The 14,606-nt window shown below is 36.8% G+C and overlaps 1 protein-coding gene across 1 annotated transcript; it reads left to right on the top strand.

Moving 5' to 3' along the window:
• Positions 1-2,662: 2,662 nt before the first annotated feature.
• LOC107740960 (complement component C9-like) lies at positions 2,663-4,252 on the top strand. The gene is given in 7 exon segments (XM_016553531.1): positions 2,663-2,743; positions 2,954-2,981; positions 3,169-3,303; positions 3,612-3,787; positions 3,880-4,018; positions 4,021-4,035; positions 4,038-4,252. Coding segments are annotated over 7 exon segments (678 nt in total). The 3' UTR covers positions 4,142-4,252.
• The last annotated feature ends 10,354 nt before the right edge of the window (positions 4,253-14,606 follow it).

The raw sequence follows: 14,606 nt of genomic DNA, 5'->3' as shown, positions 1-14,606 counted from the left end.
CCCCGAAAAAGTGCGGGGGACGAATTTACGTCCCCCGCGTATTCTGCGCCCATGAAAATGAGAGTTCACATACATTTACATATACTGTGTGCAGATTTCCTTTTCACTAAACCCTAGAACATTCTGAAAGCCAGAAAAGAAATTCAGCTCTCTGTTCATCCTTCCTTCCTCACAACCCTTCCTCTGCTGACACTGCTGACATATAAGAGAAGGAATGGGTAAAGAAAATGCTTGCATAACTAAAGATGGAGAAAAATAATTATAGAAATAAAACTACACAAACATATCTTAAAATATGTCAGTGCCATTGTTTGTCTCAAGATGCACACCAGTAATGTTTTTTTTTATCTATTTATTTTTTTATTGTTTCTTTTTCCAAGGTATGTTTAAACGCTACTTATATGTCCTAATTGGGGTATGGCCTAATCCTGGCTTAATCTAAGCCCTGCCTGTGAAACCAGGCCATATCTCCTACAGGCTATTTGCATATGAAGTTCATGTATTTATGTTTTGACCATATAAAGTTTTAATCTAAAATGATCATTCTGATTATTTTAAACAATAATAATAATGCATTTTATTTATAGAGCTTTTTTCAGGGTTCCTTGAAGATGCTTAAAGTGCAGGACTGAATAATAATACGATTTTAAAAAAGTATTAATGTCTCTAGACCTATACGTTTTACTGTAGTTTTGAGGCTGCAGATACAGCCAACATAGTACAAGTCTCCCAATAGTGCCCCAAAAACAGGAAAAGAGGAGAGGAGTGCAGTTCATGCCTCTCCACCTTCCTGAGTGAGCTGAGGGGAAGTGTCTGAAACATTAAAAAGTGGTGTTCTCAGCACATAGCTGTAGTGTACAGAACAAGGATCTATATTCATGGACCTCCACTTTGCCTGGCCAACATTCCTCTTTGACCCTGCACAAAGACATCATCAGAGCTGTATTGTTTTGTGACATGGCTGAATTTGATGAGTGAAGAAGGCTGATTTGGCACAGATGAAGTGCAGATTGCTGATAGGTCATTCACTTTGAAAGTAGGAATCTAGGCTTAAGTAAATACACTTCTCTATATGTGTATGAGTGCACCTTCAAATAATTTATTTGAAGGAATTCAAATATAAGTAATACTTCTAACCACACACATCCATATATAGCATTGTGCATTAAGACTGACATTTATACATATCCACTAAACAAACAGACGCATTCCCAAAATTCTGCAACCAGTAAACACTTTTGGACTTCCGATGTCAATAGTATTTGTTTGAGATTTCAACATGCCTGTGAAATCAATGATCTCATGGTCAGAAAAAAAGGGTTTAGTTTTACACTAAACTGAACTAAAGTGAAACTAAATTGAGGAAACGTAGAACATTTTTTAATTTGTTTAAAGATTTTTTTTTGTCTTATTTAAACATATTTACCCTTTAAAGACTCCATCAAACAGAACAAATAGAATGCAATCCCAGGATTGGATACCATTTTATTTTGTGGGTAGCATTTTATTTAGAAATGTATCTGCACATGTTCCTCATCTATATAAAACTACTATATTAAATACTCTTACTGTAGTGTAGAATATGAATGATTTGTACTTAATACAGAGAATGCTAAAAGCATTTTAAAACAAGAAAAATGTAATAAGAAAATATAGATTCTGTGATATGTACAAAAAATCAGGTAAAAGCAGGCAAAAACAGCTTGAAATATGTTAGTCAGTTAGTTTAACAGACAGTTATGGTAAAAGCCATGACATCACATGATTTAGGATATCTGGGAAAGCACAGAGATTTACACAAACCTTTGGAGACACACACATTTCCAAACCTCCTGTCAACTCTAAAAAGCTTACCGATAATTATTAACATCGATGCTTAAATACAAGCGTACAAATTCCCACACAGAAAGGACCGTCCAAAGCTTCACCATGAAGGTTTCGCTGCTTTCTGTGTAACGATATGCATTCTTTATCAGGTAAATGGAAAGAGCATAACGGACAAATACACAAAAATTGGAGTGCATGCTATACTTTTAGATTTGGAAAATGTGGGAAAATAGTACCTTTATGTTTATTTTTTATGTTAAACCAAAGTCATGCAAAAAAGGGTTTAGTTTTACACTAAACTGAACTAAAGTGAAACTAAATTGAGGAAACGTAGAACATTTTTTAATTTGTTTAAAGATTTTTTTTTTGTCTTATTTAAACATATTTACCCTTTAAAGACTCCATCAAACAGAACAAATAGAATGCAATCCCAGGATTGGATACCATTTTATTTTGTGGGTAGCATTTTATTTAGAAATGTATCTGCACATGTTCCTCATCTATATAAAACTACTATATTAAATACTCTTACTGTAGTGTAGAATATGAATGATTTGTACTTAATACAGAGAATGCTAAAAGCATTTTAAAACAAGAAAAATGTAATAAGAAAATATAGATTCTGTGATATGTACAAAAAATCAGGTAAAAGCAGGCAAAAACAGCTTGAAATATGTTAGTCAGTTAGTTTAACAGACAGTTATGGTAAAAGCCATGACATCACATGATTTAGGATATCTGGGAAAGCACAGAGATTTACACAAACCTTTGGAGACACGCACATTTCCAAACCTCCTGTCAACTCTAAAAAGCTTACCGATAATTATTAACATCGATGCTTAAATACAAGCGTACAAATTCCCACACAGAAAGGACCGTCCAAAGCTTCACCATGAAGGGTTTCGCTGCTTTCTGTGTAACGATATGCATTCTTTATCAGGTTAATGGAAAGAGCATAACAGACAAATACACAAAAATTGGAGTGCATGCTATACTTTTAGATTTGGAAAATGTGGGAAAATAGTACCTTTATGTTTATTTTTTATGTTAAACCAAAGTCATGCACAAGAATGGAGTTGGAATTGTAAGTGATTATTAAGCTGATCATTATTTATCTTTCTTAAAGGCAAGGGTGAAGATCCTCAAACTAAAAAGTAAGTTTAAAATCAAATTATTTTTCCCCCCCTATTTTTTTTATATAAAATATGGAAACAAAGATAGAGGCTACATGATTCAATGACAAGGCATTAATGAGAAGCATAGCACATTTTTTTCCTCCTGAAAGTCTCATTAAAAGATGTACTTGATTTTATTTGATGGTTCAACTTTATCTGATCGCAGAGGTCACAGAATCCACAGTCAAGAAATGTTTAGAGGTTGGACTTACAGGCAACCTCCAACTTTCTGAAGCAGCAAAAGCAGAAGAACAAGTTAAACCAAAAAATGACTGTGATACTCTAACAGACAAACCAACAGGTGTGTATGTGTATACGTTTGTTTTAATAGTAAGCTATTAAAAGGAGAGTTGACTCAAAAAATGAACACTTTTTTTCAATAAAATTAAGGTTAATGGGGTCCAATGTTATTTTGGCCCCCACTGACTTTCATTGTATGAATAAAAACAGTTACTGCTACTTTACTATTTGTGTTAAAGAAAGATTGTACTTGAGGGTGAGTAAATGAAGACAGAATTAAAATTTTTGGTCGAATTCTATCCCTTTACATTCGTCAGACACACATGCCTTCTGATAAAAAGATAAATTGCTTACAACCTTGTTCACCAGATGACAGGGACAGGAAGGTGGTTATTGATAAAGTGCTGATCGCAATGAGAGGGGGCAGTCCGGCTTCAGCAGTAGCCATGAAGTCTCAGCTCACTAAAAATGGCATTTTAGAATATAATCAGTATGTGGAATGGGCAAAGACCGTCTCTGCTCTGCCAGCTCTCATTCACAGTGATGTGAGACTCACCTCACCTTCACTTTATTTGCCAGTGCATGCTTGGTAACTGCTGTAATGGAACTCAATTTGTTTTTATTATTGTGTTGACAGCCTGAACTCATCTACAACGCGATCCCTTTGGACTTTAATGATGCTCAGCCGAGGCGGAACAATCTCAAAATAGCCCTGGGTGACCAAGTGGCTGAGTACAGCGTGTGTAAGTGCCAGCCGTGCCAGAACGGTGGTACTGTGAAGACGGGGAGTGTAACGCATGTGCTCACCAGGGACTGAGGGCGTCGCGTGTCAGATCATTGAGATCGAACTGGTGAAAGGTGTGTTTCTCTATGTGAACCGGCCTGTAAAACTTACATAGCATTCATTTCTGTTGGTTTGAGTTGAACGTTCTCTCTTGAGTTGAACGTTCTAAAGAAAGGTTTAGAGAAAAACATGTTTGAAAACACTGCTATCTTGTGGTCAATAGGTAGTGCAACCCAAAATAGTTGCATTACAGAAACGGCAAGCTTTTCTCAAATTACCTGATTTTTTTTTTTGGCCACCACGGCCGTACCATACAGTGATTGTTTCACAAATAAATTTCATGGCACTTTAAATATACCATGGTAATTAATTTACTAAATATCATTACCTATTTAGGTTTTGTTAAACTAAACCATATGTGTTTCCTCCTCTACCACACCATGCTCATAACAATTAGGTGATCTGAGCAAAATCTAAGAAAAACTGTTGGTAATTATCCTGTCTGTCAGTAAAGCCACAAGATTTACTCACATAAAGAGGAACTTACCAGAGGGTAAATGTCTGTGAATGAGACTTTTGCATCTTTGATCACTAGTTTGTGAATTGATTAGCTTACCAACCAGACATTAAATATGACTATAAAATCCACTTACACAATACACATTTTGAATGAATTACCGTCCTCATATTATTATATAGGCCTATAATAATATAATACATTATGTTATATGAATGTTTATTTTATAGAATAGCCTTTTGATGTGAATTAGTGTTTGGGGGCACACAAAGAAAAAAATAATATATGAGGAATATATATGTGATGTTGAAGTAGATGGCTCACTTTTCACTCTTCTTGGGCCTCTAGAGGTCAGGTTAATAGAGTAGCACTCTTAACTCCCTATTGAGCCTCTGAGAAGCTCCTTTCAGCTTCAATAACCTTCAAGAGTCAACTTGTGGTGGCAATGGCTTTGGACTGACACCCTGTTTAAAAACAACACTCCAAACCAAGGGGGAAAAAACAAAACATGATATTCAGTTCGTTTATTTGTATAGCTCTTCAAAATAGCTTCAAAGCAGCTTTACAAAAAAATGCATGTTTCTGCATTACAACTAAGAGGAATTTGTTATCAGAGGTGACTGTCAAAGTAATGTCCATATGGCAAATGTGTGTGTGTGTGTGTGTGTGTGTGTTCTGCGTCCTCTTCAGGAGAGAGCGGTTCTCAGCGCCGCCGAACTGGTGCACTTCTTCAGTGAAATAAAGGTTTGTATACGTTTTATGCCATCTATAAAGTCTTTACTGTGCTGTAAATGATATTATTTTACACAACAAACCATACAGGGACGAGATGTCAGTCAGCTAAATGCATCAGCAGTGGTCGTTTCGCATGACGGAAACGCCTTTTGCCTTGAAACTGATTTTTATTCGTTATAATACTGTATTTAATGTGTTTTGACGTTAAAATATGTTCTCTAATCTCAGTACTGTTTGCTTATGGGCAGGTTATGAAGTCAGTCACGGCATCTTTCAGTTACAAGTGAAACGCGAGACGCGGTCTGAGGTTCGCAGTTCAACACCTGTTGTGCCAAAATCAGTGACCTATCGAAAACTATGACCAGGGGTCGCTGTTCAGCAAATGTTCTCGCAGGAGCGCGCACGCGTTAGATCAGACGCTGAAGCTGAATGATCAGCGTCAGAGGAGACTAGCGGTACTGTAAAACATGTTTCATGTCTTAAGACCAAAGAAAACAAGCTAGATATTGTCACCAGCATCTAAATTCTTATATAGAAAAGAAATGAAAAATTAATGCTGTTGTTGTCTGCTAATGTATTAGCCTACTACTATCGTCTGATCTAACGTGTGCGCGCTCCCGCGAGAACATTTGCTGAACAGCGACCCCTGGTCACAGTTTTCGCTAGTTCACCGATTTCGGCACAACAGGGGCATTTCTCTCGTTTAAAGTGACATGTCTGCTGAAGCAGGCAAGCAAGCTAAGGACGAGAACTGATTTATCCACAAAACTATTTGTTTTAGTATATTTTTTAGACTCGTGTTTGAGTCTAATATGTCTGTAAACTAACAAACAAAGTGGTCACGGTTTTTTTTTTTATGAATAACTTGCGCCTTTTCTAAAAAAAAAAAGCTACAACTTCTCACCTCATCAATTGTCTAAAGCGGGAATCATTTAATAATGGCGCCTGAGCAAATTCTGGAAACGAGAAACACTAAGAAAACATGCATACACTCAAAGGTAAACAAATATTTCATACGAGGGAAGCTTACCTTCGATAAAATAACGATTTTGCCTGGTTGAGACAAGGGCTCTGAAATCCTCAGGCTGTGTGGAATGTGACGCGTCACCGCATAACGGGCCGACGGGAAACAAACATCAGTGGGACCGAATTCCACAACATTGCAGACAAACTATGCATTTTGGGCTGTAGTGTTGTTGGCATGTGTCGTAACATTTTTGTTCATGTAGACAAGCATAGAAACAATAAACCAACCCATTTGTTTGAGTAGGAAAATAGGTGAACGTGTATAAAATTATTTTCATGCATTTATATAGTCGAGTGTTTGTCCATCTGTGTTTCATGCTCCTCGTACTTATAAAGAACCTCGTAATTTACATGGAATGATCTTCAAACCAGACCTTAAATATTAAACTGAAATTTAGGATGAATAAAATTTTAATGCACCCCATCTAGCTACTTTTATTTTAACGTTTCTCCTCAATCCTTGTTCCTCAATCCCATCTCATGTCATAAAAGTTCCCATGAATGTTTGAAAACCTTCCTGACTATATCATCCCTTAAAGAAAGAAAACATATCAAACTGCACACAAAAAAACAGAGGACAATGTCACACATAACTATATTTTATTCACAACTTTACATTCTGAACATCACCTCTTTGAAGTTGTACAAGATATCGCTGGCCCATAGGTAAAATATTTCTCTCCATAGCGGTTTCCTGCAGGAGAAAAGAACATCTTAAAAAGATGTTTCACGTCATTTTAATTTTAAAGTTCAACATTTGAAACTGGAAATCTTGAGGCTTCACAATAAACTTGAGATATGGCCTTAACACAAAAAGCTGAGTATAAATTAAATTAAAAAATACACTTAAACTAAATGAGCATCACTCTTATTTTGTCTAGAATTCCCAGTCATGTGTGGGGTAACTGGAGTTGATGTAAAATTAATAATAATAATAACAACAACAACAACAACAATATTTATCAGAATAAAATCTGGTCAAAGTTGAGTTTATTCTGCCCACTGAAGAGCCTGTCTGGCCAACAGGTGAAACCAGTTTCACACTAGCAGATTTTCAGTCGTCTGCTTCATTTACATATGCAATAAAGATTCACAAGTCAAGCAGCGTTTCACTGTAGGTGGGTGTTAAAAGACCCAGCAACTCCTTACTGAGCTAATGGCCCTGCCGACTTTCCAACAATGTTTGGCATGGTGATAATGTAATTAAGCACCATTTGCCTATTTACGAGTAGTGAAATAAGAAAGTTGAGGCAGAGCACTTTCTTTACTGAAAGTATTTATAAATGTAATTTATTTCTGTGATGATGGCAAAGCTGGGTTTTCAGCATCATTACTCCAGTCTTCAGTGTCACATGATCCTTCAGAAATCATTCTAATATGATTTGGTGCTCGAAAAATATTTCTTATTATTATAAATCTTGAAAACAGTTGTGCTGCTTAATTTTTTTTTGTAGAAACTGATACATTTATATAAACGTCTTTACTGTCACTTTTGATAAAATTAATGTGAATCTAAATAAAAACATTAATTTCTTTCAAAAATAAATACAAATTTTACTGACCCCAAACCTTTCAAGGGTTAATCTTTTTTTGGTATCACCCCTCAACAGAACAACTCTTCTCGCTGTAGACTGTAGTATGATGTAGTAGCCTAGGCCTAGTTATGCTTTAAATATGCATGCGCAAACAATTTTTTTGTAGAAAATACAATTTTCAAGCAATATTTTCAGTTATATATATATATATATATATATATATATATATATATATTAGGGCTGGACGATATGGCCAAAATTGATATCACGATATATTTCTTAATTTCGGTCGATACGATATAATTCCGATATCTCTGCATGCAAACATTTGAAAATATCACCACTATCTGTTCCTTTGTGCCCCAGGTTGCCTGCCTTCATGACACCATCAGATTAAAGTCTCTCTCATCTGGCAAAGCCTGTCAAATATTCCTATGGAATCTAACAGCTGAGGGCTGGAAATAAGGTAAGATCATAGTGTGGATGTCAGGCGGGTAATTTCCATGAAAATAATATTTCCAAAGGACAATGTGCTTTTTAAATGCTTGGGTGCAATTTATGGGCGAATCACACAAAGCCTGTCAATAATTTGTCCTATGGTCATATTTCACCACCAAATAGAAAGAAATAAGAAATGATAATTCATATGGTGAGTAAAACCTATTTTTAGGACCATTACGACTTTTTTGGCTTGTGAAATTATTTTCATGACAATTAAGCACAACTCACTTCTCATTATACCAGTGTGTGTGTGTGTGTGTGTGTGTGTGTGTGTGTATGCATATACTTTACATTGTAAGTATTTGTACATTTAAATGATAAATAATACTTGATGTACCTTAAATTGATTAAATTACAATTATTAAATAAATAATTAATAATAATTTAAAAATAAAAAGTTGAAAAATTAGCATGATTCTTTGTCATGAAAAAAAAAATGTTTTATTTTAGTTTTATTTTAGGGGGTGACATGTGAGTTGGACCTTTTTTGTGATATTTGAGCATGAATATCCAAAAAGAACTTGAAGGGTCTGTATATGTGTTTATATGATTTAGCATATTTTATTTTGTGCTACAAATAAACGACTTTTGATTACAGTGTTTATACAATGATTATTGATTTTGAATAATCATGTCTATTTAGTATGTTTAGTTGCTTTGGCGTGAAACACTGGGCCAAAAACAAGTCAAAGTTGTCCAGCAACAAATTAGGTGCCATACTCTGTCTAGCTCCAAAACGTATTTGTATGCCTGAAGCAATCGAGACTGCGCTGCAATTATTTAAAGAGCCTGACAGTATGATATGACTTTTAATCAAGCTAGTCTCATGTGATTCACCTGTGGCTGTCACACACTCATTCAGTGCATCTAAAAAGCGTGTTTCTGAAGCCGTAAAGGCTAACGGGGAGCAGACTCGCTACTTTATGACATACAATAAATGTGAAAGGGGAGTTGAACAGATGGTCTCATAATTTGACTGTGTCTACGGTCACACAAGCCAAGGTTAAACACAGCCTGACCGCATCTGGAAAGAGGCAGAGAACATATATTCACACATAGTTTAGTTAAAACTTTATGCTGTCATGTGCAGCTTATAAATTTATAGTCATAAGCAAACAGGAGTCATCCTATACTTTTTCGATGTCATAGTCATTACATTCAGGTGTTCAATATCTCAATATATTTTTATCCAGAGGTCACAGACAGCATAAATTATCATTAAGTATTTTTTTTCTTCTGTGTGGAAGATTCTTCTGTGGAAAAGTTCTGCTTTGGTGCTCCAAGAAAAAAACAACAACAATGGTGGAAGGATGGAAGGATGGTAGAGTTGGGTGATACACTAGTACACTCTAAAAAATGCTGGGTTCAGCTTGTTGGGCCATTTTATTGGGTAATTTTGAATTTTTTTTGTTTTTTTTGTTTTTTTACCCAGGTGCTGGGTAGTTTGAAGTTGCTCTGTCATTTTGAATGCTGGGTTATTTTTTTCTACCCAACCGCTGGGTTGAGCCTGTCTCCGACAAAACAACCCAGCTGCTGAGTTACAATCAGAGCGTGGACTTTTTGCGTTCTCTACAGGAGAGAGCAGTTCCCAGCCCCGCCGATTTGGTGCACTTCTTCAGTGGAATAACGATTTGTATCCATTTTATTTCATTTATAAAGTCTTTAATGTGGTGTAAATTGTATTATTTTACGCAACGCAACATAAGGACGAGATCGTGTCAGTCAGTGGCGGTCGTTTCGCGCTGGAATGCCTTTTGCCTTGCACAACATAAATTGATTTTATTCAGTATAATACTGAGTTTAATTTATTTTGATGTTAAAATATGTTCTCTAATCTCAGTACTGTTTGCTTATGGGCAGGTTATGAAGTCAGTCACGGCATCTTTCAGTTACAAGTGAAACGCGAGACGCGGTCTGAGGTTCGCAGTTCAACACCTGTTGTGCCGAAATCAGTGACCTATCGAAAACTATGACCAGGGGTCGCTGTTCAGCAAATGTTCTCGCAGGAGCGCGCACGCGTTAGATCAGACGCTGAAGCTGAATGATCAGCGTCAGAGGAGACTAGCGGTACTGTAAAACATGTTTCATGTCTTAAGACCAAAGAAAACAAGCTAGATATTGTCACCAGCATCTAAATTCTTATATAGAAAAGAAATGAAAAATTAATGCTGTTGTTGTCTGCTAATGTATTAGCCTACTACTATCGTCTGATCTAACGTGTGCGCGCTCCCGCGAGAACATTTGCTGAACAGCGACCCCTGGTCACAGTTTTCGATAGGTCACTGATTTCGGCACAACACCCCCACCGAACAGCAGCCCATCACCGGCTCAGATTTCGGCGATACACCGGCACGAGAATCAGAACTATTTTGGTTAAAAAGGATAACAGAGAACGGTTGAATACACTTGAATTAAAATGTCTTTTAAATGTTACATTTTTTTATTTCTTAAATGCTTGTTAAACAAGTTTGAATGTTTGTAATATTGTAAACTATGCTTTATTCGCCCAAATAAATTCAATTTGTCTTTTATTTTTTTCCATGGGTGTTCTTGCTTATTAATACATGTTCATCTTTTGATTATTGCTGTTGCCTCTATTAATTCTGTGTGATTGAAGAAAGGGAAAATATCTCAAAGCAATGAGCTAAAAGGTGCACCTCATGCTCCACACCCAAAGAAAAAAATAAAATGTCCCAGTGCAGTCAGATTCTAACTTCCCTGAGGTCACGGCATCCATTGAAGTTTCTAAGAGCCGTCACGCCACATTACCTTTCTCATCTGCCTCGGAACCGTGAAAATTAAGTTATGCCATGTCAGCACAGTTTTGTCTCTCTTCTCGCACTCTTTTCACTGCTCCCCTATTTTTCTTCATCCCCTTGATGGAAGAAAAAATGGACATAGAAGAGCAATCAAGTCATATACACCCATGCAGTCCAGCTCACTATTGCAGACTAAAGTATGCTGATGGTGTGGAGGGGTCCTCTGTTTGTCCATGTCGGGTCATTCAGAAAAGGCCCTTCACTGCCTGCCCTTCCCCCAAATTTCTTCTTTTAAGAACCCCTTAAAAACCAACCCCCTCTTCCCATCCACTGGCCTGACAATCAAACCTCTTCTTTCTCCCACATTCCCCCCTCAAAATGTTTCCTTGTATGGTTTATGCCCTAGACAACAGCTGAAATGTACTATGGGAAAAGTTTCCACAAAGAGAGACTGCTCCCTGTGTCATTGTTTATGTAAAACCATAATTTAAATTAAGTGTGTTCAGTTGAGAGAGGATTGTGAATTTTTATTGCATCCTGAATCTTACATCAAAGTTATCTCCATCTATACACCATGCTGGCACAAGTTACACAGAATTAAAAATGTAAAAGTAATAGGAATCTTAAACAACATTTTCTGCTCTGCTGTTTTTCACTTCCCTTAAACTCAAATCTGTGGACATAACTGGATTAACAACAGTGCTGTCAGTTTTAAAGGGGTCTGTTCTCAACAAAAACTGGATGTGACAGGTTCAACACAGCATGTCTGATTTGAGAAATGGTTCCCCTTTTACAAAGTCCCAATGGGGCCCTTCACCTGAAGAGGATGAATAGTCAGCTCACCTCATCTTGTTACTTCAAACTGAGAGAAAACAACACGCGGGAAGTTCAGTTAGGAGTCAGTATGCATTCTTTGTAAATACACTGTAAATAACTGCTGGGTGGAGCCTGTTAGGTCATATGCTGGGTAGTTTAGCCAGCCGTTGGGTTAGTGGCTGCTGGGTCAATCTTGCTGAAACTATACTCTCCTCCCCCTCCCCCTCCCTCTCCCTCCAACGAAACAACCCAGTGCAGGGTTACTTCAACTCAGCTGTTGGGTTACAGTCAGAGTGCGGGATTTCTGCGTCCTCTTCAGGAGAGAGCGGTTCTCAGCGCCGCCGAACTGGTGCACTTCTTCAGTGAAATAAAGGTTTGTATACATTTTATTTCATCTATAAAGTCTTTACTGTGCTGTAAATCATATTATTTTTCGCAACGCAACATACAGGGACGAGATGTCAGTCAGCTAAATGTGTCAGCAAATGTCGTTGAACATGATGAAAACGCCTTTTGCCTTGCATAACATAAATTGATTTTATTGGTTATAATACTGAATTTATTTATATTTTGAAATCATAAAATATGTTCTCTAATCTTAGTGGTTTGTTTATGGGCTGGTTATGGAGTCAGTTATGGCATGTTTCAGTAACGAGTGAAATGCTAAGGTTCGCAGTTCCCCCGCCGAACAGCAGCCCATCACCGGCTCAGATTTCGGCAACACACCGGCACTAGAATCAGCACTATTTTGCTGAAAAGGGATTACAAAGAATGGTTGAATACACTTGAATTAAAATGTTACTTTTAAATGTAAATTTTTTTTTATTTCTAAAATGCTTGTTAAACGTGTTTAAATGTAATATTGTACTGTATTCACCCAAATAAATTCATTTTGTCTTATATTTTATTATAAAACATTTAACCCAACCAGCTGGGTCCAAATAACCCAGCATGTGTTCTGTCCAATATTTAACCTCCATTTGGATCCGATTAACAAAATGTACATAGTACCATCTCCTCCTTCTGCTCTCTTAAGAATGATCACTCTGCTCTTTCTAGAGGTGTCAGTTAGAAGACAGAATGAAGTGCCAGGTCATTGTGTGCTGCCTCTATTGTGTGTTTAGTATTAGCATGACAGAAGTGCCACTCGACTTCTCCATCATTCATTAAGACTGTGAAGCCTTGTCCCACGTCTGCCTCGAAATGAACTAAGCACCACGGCTTCCATCTTGAATCTCTAGAACTCTTGTAACATAGCATAAAAATTCAGTGTTTTCTCAGAGATTCATTTCTGTGAGAGGTTGACCTTTTTTAAGGTGTTGCGGGGGAGGGCAAATTCTATTACATTTTGTGGGATAATACCTTACTGCTCTTTTGTATTAAGAAATGCTAACTAGGTATCAAGCTGGTATTGTTATATTAAACGTAACTGAACAAAGAGGCATATGGAATCCAAGAGGAGATTTGTACTACCCAAATGCTACTCACACGGAGTGCTACTCAAATTTTAAGCAGTAACAAGCCCACTTAAACACACACAGTAGCACACTGAGTTTTTGATGGCTACTTGAGGCTTCATTCACGCGAACACAGCTTTTTTTCCTTGTCAGCCTGAGTGAAGACTTTAAACACTCCAAGCTTTGAACAAATAAGCCAGTCAAGGCTTTGCTTGGCTCATGCTCAATTCTGATTCTGTTTAAAGACAACCTCATTTGTTTCCTTAGATGTCGAGTCTCTGGGAACTTGTTGGTGAAAATACAAATGTCCTAAGACTTTTGCACAGTAGTATATATATATATATATACATACATATATGAGTGTGTGTGTGTGTGTGTATATATATATATATATATACACACACACACACACACTCATATATGTATGTATATATATATATATATACTACTGTGCAAAAGTCTTAGGACATTTGTATTTTCACCAACAAAAAATGGTTAAGTCAGTTATTTCTATCTATTGCTCTAGTGTGTCAGTAGGAAATATCAGTTTACATTTCTAAACATTTCTTTTGCCATTAAAAGGAATAATTCAGTGAGATTTTGTATGCACAAGGAGTCTGACAACAGCCAGTGCTCCACACAGAGATCTGATCTCACCATCATCCAGTCCGTCTGGAGTGACATGAAGAAACAGAAAAAACTGAGACAGACTAAATTCAGAAGAACTGTGGCAACGACCCCAAGACACTTCCAAGAATCCTACCTGCTACCTGAAAAACTATGCACAAGTGTACCTATATGACAAAAGCTGTTTTAAACGCAAAGGTTGGTCACACCAAATGTTGATTTGATTTAGTTGATAGTTAATAGATAAATAAAATCTATTTATGACATTATTTTTGAAAGCATCCTCACTTTACAGCATTTTTACACAAGTGCCTAAAACTTTTCACAGTACTGTAGCTTTGCAGGTAGGTTTCTTCAAGCATCTTGGAGTCGTTGCCACAGTTCTTCTGGATTTAATCTGTCTCAGTTTTTTCTGTTTCTTCATGTCACTCCAGATGGACTGGATGATGGTGAGATCAGATCTCTGTGTGGAGCACTGGCTGTCGTCTGACTCCTAAACATACAAAAATCTCACTGGATTATTACAATTAATGCAAAATGAAATGAATGTTTGGAAATGTACACTGATATTTCCTACTGACACACTACAGCAAAAGATAGAAATAAC

Source organism: Sinocyclocheilus rhinocerous, unplaced genomic scaffold (genome assembly GCF_001515625.1).
Source record: "Sinocyclocheilus rhinocerous isolate Xijiao unplaced genomic scaffold, SAMN03320098_v1.1 scaffold346, whole genome shotgun sequence".
Taxonomy (NCBI): Eukaryota; Metazoa; Chordata; class Actinopteri; order Cypriniformes; family Cyprinidae; genus Sinocyclocheilus; species Sinocyclocheilus rhinocerous.
Note: the sequence above shows the minus strand (reverse complement) of the source record. Positions and strands in the feature narration are given on the sequence as shown.